Source organism: Drosophila simulans, chromosome 3L (assembly GCF_016746395.2).
Source record: "Drosophila simulans strain w501 chromosome 3L, Prin_Dsim_3.1, whole genome shotgun sequence".
Taxonomy (NCBI): Eukaryota; Metazoa; Arthropoda; class Insecta; order Diptera; family Drosophilidae; genus Drosophila; species Drosophila simulans.
This window is the reverse complement of record NC_052522.2, coordinates 8,442,009-8,456,283: the sequence shown is the minus strand read 5'-3', so window position 1 is coordinate 8,456,283 and position 14,275 is coordinate 8,442,009. Positions and strand designations below refer to the sequence as shown.

The following is a 14,275-nucleotide window of genomic DNA, read 5'->3' as shown; positions in this document are numbered from 1 at the left end:
TTCAGTTTAAATGGCTTCAGATTCGATTCCTTTCGTTTGGTGGGGTGTGTGGTTCGCGCGGTTCGCGGTTCGATGCGAAAGTATGCAGTTGAGAAATAGATATATGTATGTTAGATATAGGTACAGGTCTATATAGTTGAAGTTCGTTCGTTGAGAGGGGGGGCAACAGTGGATTCAACAGAGACTAGCGTAAACTTTGAAGGAGTGCAACAATCTAGGGGTGCGCAGAGCACATAAGAGGCACATTAGTTATTTGAGCAACAGTAGCATAGAGACTAGAGTGTTAAACAGCTGTGAGTATCCATGATGCTGGGTACTCCACGGTACTTTGGCATTCGTCATCAAAAAAATGTCATTCCAGGCCAGCACTTTTGGGCCTGGCTTCAATTCTGCACACGAGGGTGGAACGAAGTTTTTGTCTAGTATCTTTAACATTTTTGGTTATACATTCTATTTACAAGAACATTCATCTTGGACTACGAGGTTTCGGTTTCGAGCTCCTAACAATTCTTAACTTTGTCCTTTACACACCGAAATTAGTTTTAAATTTGATTTATTTGTGCCCAGCTTATTTTGCAAAAAAAAAAGATATCTTTATCTATTTACCAAATTGCGAATAAATAAATCTCAATAGTAAAGAAGAATATTACTTCACGGCATGAATTTGCTGAACATTTATATTCCTCAAAAAGCAGATAATTATTTCAAAGGTATAAAATTCGAGCAAAAGAGTTCCACCCCGTTGTACAACCGATATAAAAACCCGATCCGAACAACCTGACACTGATCGCGACCAAATCTTAGAGTGGCAATCACAAAATCGTGGTCACTGTCACGGGCAACCCATCGGCGTTCACGGCATGCTCCGTCTGCACCCGGGTGCCGAAGCTCTCCACACTGGTGGCCTTGCTGAGATCGATGGCCGGCACATCCTCATCGTAGTCGGAGGCCAGCTCCTCCTCGGCCAGGTAGCTGCACTTTGTACTGGGCACCGCCACCGATTTCACCACGTGCGGCTGCTCCTGGTCGTGATAGAAGTGGGTGCGGTCCATGTAGATGATCCCGTCATCCGTATCGTCGTCCGTGTGGCAAACCGGATAGTGGCCATAGCCCGCTTCGCACTGGTACGGATTCGACTTGACGTGCACGTTCCGGCAGCTACCGCCGCAGTTCTGGTGGCTCTCGGCATCGCCGCCATTGGCTCCATAGCACTGACCCCGGTGTAGCGAGTGACCCACCGAGTGGCCATGGGCGTTCATCTGACCCACCCCAGCCGCACTGCTGGAGTGGGCCACTGACTGCTAGATGTGCGAGTGGGAGCGCGCTATGGACAGAGAGTACGGACTGAGGTCCTTTTGAATCCGCATCGAATCGTAGATGGGGAACTCGCAGCACAGGATGAACTTCAGAGCACTGGGCACCTCCACGTAGACAGCAGGAGGCACTGGTATCAGCGGCGAGGTGGAGGCTTTGTACTTCCGATACTCCAGTTGGCTGCAAAAAAGAAGGGATAGAATAATAAATCATTTAACTAATAGACACCTCTATAATTTATTTATGAACTACTTTAAGCCAATTATCTTTTCATACCCCTTCCACGTGGATAAAAAAGGGCTTACTAGATTATTTTAAATAAATATTTCAACTTACTCTTTGTACTTCTCATCGGCACTTCGTTCGCGCAGGGGAATCCCCGACAGAAAGAGGATGATCATCGTGGTGAAAATGGGCGAGGCAATCGCCACCCACTCGTGACCACTGATCACGTTTAGGGATATGGCAAAGATGCCCCACCAGATGACCACTTCGCCAAAGTAGTTCGGATGCCGCGACACGCTCCACAGTCCTTTTCAATTGGCACACATTGTATTGTATATATTTAAGTTTATTATTTCTAGCTCACCATCATTGCAGAACTTGCCCTGATTGGCCGGATCCTGGCGGAAGGAGAACTTCTGCAGATCCGCATAGGTCTCCGCCAGCAGTCCAACGATGAACATGCCCGTGCCCGTGGAGTCCAGCGTGGTCATGGTCTTTGGGGCACGTGGCTGCGAGTGGCGCGGTGAATTAATTATAATTACAGGCAGTGACACAATGTACACCCAAACAGCCTGAAAAAGTAATATGATTGCTGATATGTAGCAGTTTTTAATAATTTAAGTGCTTATTTCATATATCACAGTCCTAGTGAATCCAAAAGTTATATTGCCAAAGTGTATATATATATATATAAATAAATGCAAATACCCCAGGCATATTTCCATTGCGGCATTTATGCTCAGATTGCAATGACAGTATTTCAACTGGCAACAAGTGATTGGAATTCGGGTGAAATGGAAAATAAATGAAGACAAAACGATGGCAGGACATGCCACATGCAGCACGCCAACGCCAGTGGCAATGCCAATGCCGGCAGCACCACGGACAATAAACGGACTGCAACCACCAGCCAGCCAGCCCACTTGGCAGCCAACCACCCACTTAGCCACCAGACATCAGCCACCAACCCACCCACCCATCCACTTAACGTTTAGCTGGTGTCGCCCACATGTGTCATGTCACTCTGCCAGAGAGAATGGCGTTATAATTGTTGGTCGGTCTGGGTCTGAGCCTCTGGTTCTGGGCCACATTGAGATTACCATTTCCACCAGCCATGTCGAGCTCGCACGGACGACAGGTGCTGAAATATGAAATATTCAAAACCTCTGGGCGCGTGTCAATTAGTGACAGTTTGATTGATTTTCCAAGTTGAAGGTTCTGTCATTGAGCGTCGAATTGAAAAGTGGCTGACGCAAGCGATTTTTCCCTGACCCCCACCACCAAAACTACACCCACCGACTTTGGTCCCAGCGGAGCTCACCTGGAAGGTCCAGAAGACCGCATAGCGGATGATGTTGCGACGGGTATCCTCGAACTGCTTGTCGCGGCCCAACTTCACGATCCGATATAGTAAATATCCGGACAGCCGAGCGCCCCACAGGCAAACGAAGAGCGTGACCATCAGCTGGCGACTATCGTAGGCCTGGAACGGAAATTCATAACTATAGTTAAACCACTAAGATCTTAAACAAGTGCCAACTGCCTGAAAATAATCAAGTTAATATCCCAATAAGCTGTTAGCAATACATGAAATTGAAATAAAAAAGCTGTTAGCAATGCACGAAATGGTATGAATTTAATCCCATTTCATTTTAAGATCCTAGCTTTGAAAAGCCTTAAGAAGTAGGCTAAAATAGCAAAGGTGTTCCTGGGCAATAAAGTGGCGATAAACTGCTGGTTGGATCACCTCCGCTTGCAATAAACATTTACTATCTGCCATTTAGACGAATGAGAAATATTCGGGAGGCTCTGGGAAAGTTCGAGTTCAAGGCTGAGCTGCTATCCTTGGCCAGGAAGTCGTACTCGTAACTATTTCGGTATCTCCACAATAACAAAGGGGCATTCGGCTCACCTAGGGTATCCCGCCCTTCGTGTCCACAACTCTAAAGTGTGGAAAAATTCATTGGCCAACGAGCAATTTGCACGAGTTTTCTCTTTTGCCGCACAAAGTCGAATTTTCTTGTATTTTTTGCTGGCGATATTTTATTTTACAAAACCACTTTCGGTGGTCATGCAAATTTTGCATAAATAAAGCGCAGCACGCACGACTGCCAGCCGTTCTATGCTCCTCCGCCCTGGCCAAAAAATGGACACGGGGCAACTGGTCGGGATTCGTTGGTTGGCTGGTTCAATAATGAATGAGTCGACTGCACTTTGCATATTTATAAACGGCATTGACGGGCCGAACCGAATCAGAAATGCATTTCTCATGGAGGAGCCGTTCGTCAAGCGTCGCCATGAGAAATGCTGGAAAAATTGTTAAATTGCTTTGTCAATGGCGGCAGCGAATGGGCGTTTGGCCTGGTTCATGACCGTAACCGTAACCAAAGTCACTGGCAGAGGACGAGGTCACCGGGTTGTATGGCATTATGGAAGGGCATTCTTATTGAAGGAGGGCGGCGGGGGGATGATGGTGGTGCCTCAAACAGTTGATAGTTTAATGAGTTTGTCGTATCGCAGGGCGGACTTGATTGCCCATTTTGTCGATTGATTGAGCTGCCTTTCAGCTTTCAACCAGGGGGGCTCAAGCTATTTTATCGCTCGATTTATTAAGCGACTCTGAACGGCGATAAACCATCGACAGGCGACTGCATAAGCTGGTAGTAAACCATTTTTATGGCCATCACAGCTGCATAGTGCAGTACAAGCAACAACGGCCACAAGCAATGGCAGCACTTCCGTTTCCGCCCGACGTCCTGCGACCGCCATTTTTCCCCTCAGCCCCCTCCCCCTGCTTGCAGTGCAAGGCTTTAAATAAATTTTGCATTGCCAACTTAATTCGAACCGAGGGCGGCAATTTAATTTTAATTTACGATCGATAGCCAATTCGTTAGTGCGCCACATTAATGTGGCAACAAAATTTAATTGAACTGCAGCTTAAGTGCTCCAGCGAGAATTCATACTTCAATATTTACTCCTATGTTTATTTTGCGAGTGGGAGCAAAAATTAAATGCACATAAATGTGTTTGCGGTCGAAAGAACAGTGCATTCTGTTGATTTACCAGCACACGCGTGTGTTTGGCCAACAAAAACCAACAGCAGATAAGAATGAATTTATTTCTCAATTTGTATCTGTTGTTGTCATGGCCAAATTGCTTAAAGCCCTTAACCAGCTTTCATGGGCCAGGCCAGCAAATCGATACATTGGGTGGCGTTTTAAACTGAAAACCGGACGAAAAGCTTTTAAGGTCTTTGTTTATTGAAGGGGTCTCTTCAAGCGTATCATATTTTATTAATATCACAGATATATCTCTACTGAGCTCGTTTCGAGCGACCATTATGCTCGCAAAGTAGGCCTCATATTAATTAAAATAAAACGATCTAGATAAACAGGATAATGCAGCAGATAGCCGCCTTTAATGAACACTGAAAATTGAAACCAAAATAATTTCACAACTCATATTTCACTTGATAATTGGGGCAATCTTAATTAAAACCTTGTTAAATTATTTAACTTTATTTAAGGCTATGGCAGATAAGAACTTATATTTTCAGTGGCTTAAAGTATTGTTACTTTAAAGACACATACATATAGCTCTTTGTAATTGCCTGCAGACACTAATTAAGGTGAACATAATTTTCCTCTTTACTGCCGTGCTAATGAGCGGGAAAACAGCGAAATTGGCCATCAATTTGGATTAATCAATGGACCAACTGGCGTAGGCTGAGTTCAATCGGCTGGCTTTCGCTTTCGGAGAGGATTCGAGCTGCTTTCGGCCGCAAATAGCCTTAGTTAGCTGCTTAGGCAGCGTGTTAGCCCGGCGGAAGGACACGTCGACAGACGGATTGAGGACCCTCACGATGCCAAGGTCATGCCCAGCCAGAAGGAGACCTATGCATGTGCCAGCTGCATCCAACCACCAGTTACCAGCTACCAGCTACCAGCTACCAGCTACAGCAACTACAAATAAAACAGAAACAACAAACGGAACAACGAGGAACAACAGCTGAAATGTGCGCCTCGATGGGCGGTGTGGGCGTAACCTTTTGTTTGTCGGCAATGGATGTTTGCGTCTGTGTGCGTTGATGTCTGTATCTGTGTCTGTATGTGTGTCTGTGGCTGCGTGCGTATGCAAAACTCAGTTTTCAATGTCAGCAGCCGAAACCACCAGGGCCCAAAACCAAACCACCACCCACTTTACGCCCAGTTGGGTGACTTGTTTATGGACACGCTTCAAGTTCACAGAATTTAATTTTGCTAACACAAAAAGTAACGCACAATGAAAACCAACGAGCTATTAAACAAAATAAAGCAAATTGCACATAAATTATGCATTGTTCAAAATTGAACTATATCAATAAATTATGCACATATCAAATGTAATATATATTGAGCTTTTAATTGGAAAGCAATTCAAAGCAATTTTTTTCAACGAAATTGGTTTTCAGTCATTGGGGATTTATTATTGGCATTGCGAAAAAACGCAATTTTTCGCACAAATTTAAATTACGGAACAATTTATTGTGTTTTTGATGTTAAATAATTTATGGCACAAAAATGCATTAATAGTTGCAGCAGGATAGATAATATTATTTCTTTTTTACTTTACATAGTGTAGTAGTGAAATGTTTTATTTAAAATATAGACTCAATGAACTTGAAAATTAATGCATTCATAATAAATTAAATTAAATCAGAATAAATATAGCTACCAGATTTTGCTGCCCAACAAATGTTGTAATAAATATACTTAAATTCTTTTATAAAACTGCAATATGATAGTAATTTTAGACCTACCTTCGATGGCCGATCGATTTGGCCGAGAAAGAAAGTGAGCAGGGAGATGATGATGAAGTTAACGCCGCCGGCGAAGTCCGTCAGCTTGTCCATTTGGAGCACCGAGTTGATCAGGAAGAAGACCAACTGCAGACTGCCCACCACGATGGCGCTGATGGCGAAGTGATCGTAGTCCAGTACATTTACGGCCATTGTGTTGCGACGCTCGGCGCTTTCACCTTTCACCCAGCCAGACAGGCTTTCACCCAATCCGCTCGCTTTGTGGACGTGTCTGCAACAGGTCCTGGTCCTCCTCCACCTGACCCACCTGCTCCTCCTGCTCCTCCGGCTCCTCCTTCCCTTTGCTGTTCTTTAATATTGCAAAATGTTGTGCCTTCACATCGCTTCATCCACACCTAGCCAAAAGTCGCCTCCAAAGTGCTGTCTGTGTGTGCCACTCCCACCGCCCACAGGGCTTTACATGCTGTGGTGGGTGGCTCAGTGGTTAGGTGGCTGGGTGGTGTGGATGGTGGGTGGTGGTGGCTGGTGAGTGGTGGTCTGTGGCGTTGGCCGCCTGCCAAGGAGTCGCTGTCTGCCTTTTTTTGGGGCCGCTTGTTGATTACGTATTTATGTGATGATTGTTTATATTGGGGTCGCCTCTGCAAAGTGCAATAAATAATGCAATTTGTATGTGCTGTGGCAGCTGCAAGTTATTTGCTAAATGAAAACTTAATTCAATTTCCCGCGCTCAGCGGCACGCAAAGAGCATCCCCCCGCAGCCACATTTTACCCCTCATCCACCAGCTTTTTAAACAAATTCGAGTGAAACCACCTCGATATGGCAACAATCTCAAGCCTCGTTTGTGGGAATCTGTGTGCATTGAGCCGGCAAATCGCTGGCGAAACGGAGACTAGAGCCATATGCTATGCTATCTTGGCCAGGGGTGTAGGTATGGGAACTGTCCTGGGGGGCTTAAATCCACTCAAACAGCCATTACAAATAATCAGTAATTCAAATGAGCTTAATGAATTAACCCACTTGCGGCGGTCTGAAGTGGCAAATCAAAAGGCTAATCGAATTATGAAGAAGTCAAGCAATCAAATGGGCTTACCCACTGAAATATTAAGGATTCGATGGGGCTGAGGCACCCCCTTGAACAAAATCCCGCTTAAGCCACTGGTGCTGACTTTAAGTGTCTGCCGAGGAATGTTTTATATGGCACATACTTGAGCTGCCTGGTTTAACTTCTTGAGCCTTTATGTGCCCCTTGGTCTCGACTGCATTTGCACAGCACTTCCTTTGGGCACCCTCGACTATCCAAATATATCCCCACACACACTCTGGGCTCTTCAGAGATCCTTATTTGGGCAACATTTTCAGCCTGCATGTATAATTAACAAGCCAACTTGGTTGGTTCTCTAGGATGCAGTGAGTCAATCTGGGCCCGCACATATAGTGGCTATAGTTTATGGACGTGGAAAACCGCAGGGCATCGATTTTTGGGGTGGGGACCTTGCAATGGGGAAGCTGGGGAAAATTTACTACCGAAGGATTAGCTGCGGTTGCAATGTTTTTTTTTATTGTGTTGTGCAACTCAATAAAATGTACATTTTTGCGGATTATTGCAGAGATATTAATTTTCAATTGATTTACTTATGGCTTATGTTTAATTTACCCCTTTAGAGCCCATTTAAATTCACTAAAAAAAGTTATGGAACTTTAACGTGCTCAAGTGATTTTCCATTATTTAGAAGTCTGGAGACGCTTTTAAAACTTTACTCCTGGCGGGATGAACTTCACTTGGAATTAATGTTACTACTTCGCAATTAAAAAGTTTGCCTGTTCGTTTCTATTAAGACATTCAATTGGATTTTATTCTGACCAGTGCTGCTTCTTAATAATTTAACTCGAAAATAAAGTTCATGGCAGCTGTCGGAACTTTTTACCGCCAATAAGTTTTACTAAGCGTGTTATTATCTGCGTTTTAAAAATAACTTTTACGGCATAACAAAGCCCCTATTTGCCACCAAATTATGAAAAGTTCGGCATTAGTTCTATAAAATTAAAATGGCATTTAATTGAATTCAGAATTTTCCCCTAATGATTTCTTAATTGCATTGGCATTGCCATTTACCAGGATGTCCTCCCAATTTATGCGCTTTTCGCTATTGTAATTGCCATTTGGGTAATTACTTTTCGGCTTTGCAATCAAGTGTGAAATTAGCAAATTTTTGGAAGCAGAAGAATTTGGAAAATGTGCATTCCGCTTTCCTCTTCCCTAATTGCCGATGTCGGACACACAAACCAAAGCCAAGCTAATCCCATTCGCACGGACTTGCTGGCAAGTTGCAACTTGCAATCCTCCTGGGGGCCCACAAAAGTAGGCAATGCTTTTTGTGCTTCGCATTCTTGCAAAAGAAATGCATCAGCATTGCACATTCATTAAGGCAACACCCGCGGCGTATTCAAGGCCCGAAAAACAAAGGCGGCAACCGTGTTAAACTCGTGCCACCTGCAAAGCGAAAGAAAGGGAATAACACCTCAGTGTATGCAAATGTGTAGTCAGTCAGCTGTGCTGTTGCCACTTGGCTTGCCCCTCGCTGTTCGTTGTCATTGTTGCTGTTGTTTGTGTTACTTTGAGCTCTCAATGCACTGAGAAAAATATCTCATCAAATTAAAAATGACCAAACTATACATCTATTCAAGCATTTTTTATGTAAGGACAATCAGCTCTGGAAAGTCAATCTTTTGGATTGCAGTTCAAAGCCTTATTTGCGTGTGCAACAACGAGGAGGTGGCCTAGTAACCCCCACTTTTTTTCAGTGCACTTAGCATAGCTTGGCAACGCGTGGCAGAGTCGCCGGCGTGGGGAATCCGGGCGGACAGGGGTCGTTCGTAGCCGCAAGACATTGACAAGGTGTCTGCCAGGCTGTCACTCACACTCACCGCAACTCACTGCAGTTGCTTGTTGTTTTTCCTGGCCTGTGTGTTCTTAGTATCTTAGAGCAAGAGTGTGTGAGTGAGAGTGTGTTTGTGTGCGGCAAAGCTCAGGAGTGAATTTGCATATGCGGCAAGGAGCACCGAAACCCGATTTCGCCCACATTCTGGCAACAAATAGTTTTTCCCCAAGCTGTGCCCACTTTTAAACGCATTTTCGCGTGCTTTGCATTTTTCGCCAGCGTCGTTTGCCATTGTCGCCACCTTCTTGTGGGCATTAAGGAATGGCAACGATGCACTTTTCCACCACAATTGAACAAGAAAAGCCAATTCCAATCGGGGTTTGCGGCCAATAATTTTGACAAATCGAATCAGGAGAGCTTTGCAAGGCAAGTGAAAGGATTTGTCAGCAAACGGTGGACAAAAAACTATTTTAGACATTAAAAAATCAGGTCATTAAACATGTTTTTAAAAATATGAGCGAAAGTTATATAAATTTAATATCTTGCAGAGTAAGTTTTTTGTTTGACGAAAGTATTTATAAGCAAAGTCTGCAAACTTTAAGACAAGTTTATTTTGCACATCAACAAAAAGTGAAAAGGCAAAAGTTAAGTCTGCAAAGTTATGTATAGTAAACTCAGCTTGGAAAAATCAGCTCAAAGCTAATTTCACACCTCTTTTCGTGCACTTACATGTGCTTTGCATTAGAGGGAAACAAAACAGATTAAATATAAACCTAAAACTATTACAACACATTTTCCCGGTCGAGCCAAGACAATTCTCGATTTTCCGCGCTCAACTACCGTATATTTTGCACTGCAAGTATTTGTTTTCCTGCAATCTAGTGTGTGTACGTGTGTGTGTGTTCTCGTGCTCTTGGCACTGAAAACTGCAGCCATGTAATGGAATTGGCTGCGGTTCAACGGTGCGTATGATTAACTTTATGGCAGCAGCAAAGCGGAGGACTAAACAACTTCCATTTAGTGAGCAGCAAATTGCCCTGCTGTACGATACACCACTTACGCGGCTGCCTGTTTGCCGTTTATGCTAATTGTTGTCATAGTTTCAGAACTACAACGTTGACCTTAACTAGTAGTTATTAGACAGTGTTTATTAGACATCCAGCACAAACCACGCTTTGTGCTGACCCTATTGATTGCCGGTTTGCTGGATGTCTCTAGCAATTAATGGTGTCAAACATTCCGTGCTGGCGACCAAACCTAATTTAATTATACATGTCCGACCGCAATTTGCTGCATCCACATGCCGTTCTGGCCCAGTAATTGAAAATAGAATCACGTTTGCACGTTTAGACAAAATGAATGCGTTTTGAGGGGTAATTGTTTCTTCGGCAGTCCTTGATCTGAGATTTTTGATTTTGAGTTCAAGAGGGGATTTAAGATTCAAATAGATTGCAATATTTCGGCTTAGACTATCTGGTTTTAGAATGAACCAATTTAAATAATCCAGCTTGATATTTGGAACTCACAACTTCAGTTGTGCATATAGTTATGGGTAACTGGCACCAAGCAAGTGCTTCTGTGAAATTAAAGTTTGCAGAGTGATATCATCTACAATAATGTCCTGTCCACTCTGCTCCCTCAATGTTTGGCCAAATCCAAGGATTCTGCAGGGCAATTCAACAAAATTGTTTTCCCTTCGGTGCGACATAGTGGCAATGTATTAAACTTAAATATTCATAAAGTGCAGCTCAAAGCCGGTCAATTCAATAAAGCCGAAAACATATTGAATTGACTGCCAGCGTTGGGAGATCTCCATAAATAAGGCATTCTGTTGCAAAGATTGGCACTTTATGTAATCCCAGCGAACAAGGCGTGGGAATTGACTTAATGTGGCCAGCATGGCCAGCAGGGCAGCATGGCAGCACCTTGAACTTCGACAGAGTTTGGCCAAGGACTTTTTCGGACGGACGCGGACGCGGAGAAGGACTCAACGGGTGGTCGCCTGAAGGAATATTGACGTTTTTTCAATTAAACCCGGCCAGCAGGCACTTTGTCGGTGGTATTTATGGCGCTCGGTTAGTTCTATTTTTACGAGGGGGAGGACAAACAAATGGGTACCAGTGTCAATAGTGTAACTGTAGCTTTTCCAGCTGGCTAAATATACGCACAAATATACATGTGCGCATATATGCGATATATCCCATATCCTGTGGCAGATAAATAAGTCGCATTGAAGCTAAGCGGAAAAAACACGCGTACACACACGCACCGTTGGGCACACATACGCACACACTCACATATGTACACACACACGCACGCACACACGTGCTAAGGAAGAGAGACATTACAGAGTGTCTTTCGGGTAACTTTGTCCGTCTTTTTCCGCTTTTCTCAGCGCTGACACAAGTGGAAAGTTAAGCAAGTTGGACACGCGCTAAGTTTTACAATTTCCCGCTGAAGGTCTTGTCGCCCCCTTTTCCGGCCCCGTCCACGCCCCCCGCCCTCGTTCAACACTCCTGTCGACCTGCCAAACAACTAACGCACATTTCCGTTTCCGCTTATGCCACAAAATGGCCAAAAGTGGCCTGGTGATTAGTTACGATTTTTTTCTGTTTGTTTCCTGCCGCTCTAACGCTAATTTCTCTCCTTGTTGCCGCGCTGGCTCTGGTTTTTATTGCTTTCAATGCCTTTTTTTTGCTTCTCGATTGCAGACAGCATCTACGAGGCGAAAACAAACAGAACGGCCGCCGCGAGTTTTCTGGCCAACGGAAGGGACTCGAGCAACCGACGCAACAGACGACTCCGGGTGGACTGAAATTCACTTTCTCTTCTCCCGCAGCAGCAGCGCAATTTCTGCAGCCAGCCGAGAGAAAGCCTTTCGCCGTGAAGCAGTGCGCACTGCTTGCTGCACGGAGGGCGCCAAAGTTTCGAAATTCTTTTCTGGTTATGTTTCCAGATTTAGTACACGAAGCAATTATTGAAATTAGTTTCAAACTGACATAATAAATAATGTATTCTAACTTTATTTTTAAACAATCTATTTTTTAGCCTTAATTTTTGGCCTTGGAAACTTACCATGCTATTATTGAATTTTATAATAAAAGAGTTCTAGTTCAATGGATTTATTCTAAACTATAACAGTTTTATTAAATAAATAAGAAAGCTAACAATTTCCAAAAAAAAGACACTTAACACACTTTAAATATAAATATAATTATTTGCTTGGCTGGAACTTTCGTTAAAACTGATAGGTTCGTGCATTCGCTCAGCGGTGGTACGAACATTCGCTAAACGTGTGAGCAGCTCTGTTTATGTTCCATCTCTAGTTCAACAGCTGTTCAAATCGAGTAAATCGTAATTGCTCCTTGAATTTTTTTATTTTTGTGGGCAACTCCTGCATTGGAGTCGGCGGTTGCGTAATAACTCGCCTCTTCCTGGTTTCTGGCTGCCACTTGGAGTTCCACCATGGCGTTGGCGCTGCGCGTGGCCCGATGCGCCGCGATTCCGGCCAACTGTTGGCCCCGCGATCGCCGGCGACTGTTACACCTGTGCAGCAGGTGAGTAGTTGACCCCAATTATCAATCAGCATTAAAATTCAATTACCCAGCGCCAGCGATAAGAGGCCAACAGCTTTCTGCAGCAGGAACTACGCAACGAAGCCCGAGGCAGCGGCTCCACCGCAAATCAAGCGAAATGTGGCCGCCGAGATAACCAGCGTGGGTAAGGTCATCTACGAAACGGGCTGGGATGCCAACAAGCCCATTGAAAAGCCAAAGGTCCGGACCAGCAGCTCGTCGTCCCCACAGCCGGCGCCGTCTAAGAAACCCGAAGACGAGAAGCGCAAGGAGCTGGACACTCTGAAATCGAAACGGGATCAGATGCGAGACAATATGCAGGACTACATATTCACCCGGTACTTCAACTATGTGAAGAACTACGACAAAGTGCTCGAAAAGAACTTTCCCAAGGCCATGCAGCTGTACAGGGTGTTCTTTGATGGCGTCAAGGACTTCTTTGGCGACATGAAACGCTTCCTCAAGATTGCCCGCATTGCCAATGATTCGCCTCAAGGCATTAGAGCCCTGAATCGCCAGGAGCTGGAGCTGTACATGCAGATGCCAAGGGACATGATGAAGGTGGCACCGGCTCTAATCGGCTGCTCCCTTCCCATGGTGGGCTATGCGTTCTTTCCCCTCGTGTAAGATTTGCCTTACTAAAAACTCTTGCAAAGTTTGATACATTGAATTGTTCATTCGTAGCTTTTATTACCCCCGCTCCTTTCTCACTGCCCATTTCTGGACTCCGCAGCAGCGCTCCGAGTTCCAGAGTTACTACATGAAGCGGCGATTATGCAATAACAAGGATGTCTTTCGCTGCCTGCAGGCCAAACTCAAAGCGACGGCATCTCATCCCAAGCACTCGGCTTTTGCTGAGATCCTGGGCCAGCTGGGCAGCGGCACACACCCCACGCCTGAGATGCTTATCGATGTCAAGGACATATTCGCCGATGGACCCTACTCCCTGCTGGGAATGTCGCGGAAGCACGTTGTACGTTTAATCAGACATATTTTATGCAGCCTAAAGCATATCACTAATTCATTCATTCCAGAGAAACCTAGTCAATCTTCATGGACTGCCCAGCAGCATCTTCAAGCGACATCGCCTCCACGAGCACGCCTTCCTGGTGCACTACATGGACCAGGCCATAACCCGCGAGGGTGGCGTGCACAACTTGACACCGGATGCTTTGCGCTACTCCTGCTATCTGCGCGGATTGAATCCCGACAGCCTGAGCAGCGAGGCCATGATCGAGTGGCTGCGAAAGTGGGTCAAGGTGTCCACGTCGATACAAGGCGAACATATCACGCTGTTCCTGCACCTGCCCATCCTGCTGGGCTACAACCATCCCAACAACTGGAAGACCATCTACGGCAAGTGCCCCACTTGAGCGGGGTCCTGGTCGTTAGCTATTTGGTAGACTGTGCTTTAAAGATTGGACTGTTAAGATCATTTTGTTTCTTGAGAGCAAATAAAACCGTTAAACCAAAAGAAAGCTGG

The 14,275-nt window shown here is 44.9% G+C and overlaps 2 protein-coding genes across 3 annotated transcripts; one reads left to right on the top strand and one right to left on the bottom strand.

Moving 5' to 3' along the window:
• Window positions 1-580: 580 nt before the first annotated feature.
• LOC6737312 lies at window positions 581-7,952 on the bottom strand. Its single transcript, XM_039293820.2, is given in 5 exon segments — window positions 581-1,494; window positions 1,651-1,846; window positions 1,904-2,111; window positions 2,861-3,022; window positions 6,338-7,952. Coding segments are annotated over 5 exon segments (1,440 nt in total). The 5' UTR covers window positions 6,530-7,952; the 3' UTR covers window positions 581-812.
• A 4,562-nt stretch (window positions 7,953-12,514) lies between these two features.
• Window positions 12,515-14,270, top strand: LOC6737311 (LETM1 domain-containing protein 1). 2 transcript variants are annotated; one of them, XM_016169937.3, is made up of 4 exons: window positions 12,515-12,774; window positions 12,831-13,415; window positions 13,477-13,765; window positions 13,827-14,270. In XM_016169937.3, the coding sequence occupies exons 1-4, from the start codon at window positions 12,683-12,685 to the stop codon at window positions 14,163-14,165; spliced, it is 1,305 nt and encodes a 434-aa protein (XP_016031029.1). In that variant the 5' UTR covers window positions 12,515-12,682; the 3' UTR covers window positions 14,166-14,270. The 2 variants fall into 2 exon arrangements, with proteins under 2 accessions (XP_016031029.1, XP_002084149.1); XM_002084113.4 differs by having other exon boundaries at window positions 12,825-13,415.
• Window positions 14,271-14,275: the final 5 nt, after the last annotated feature.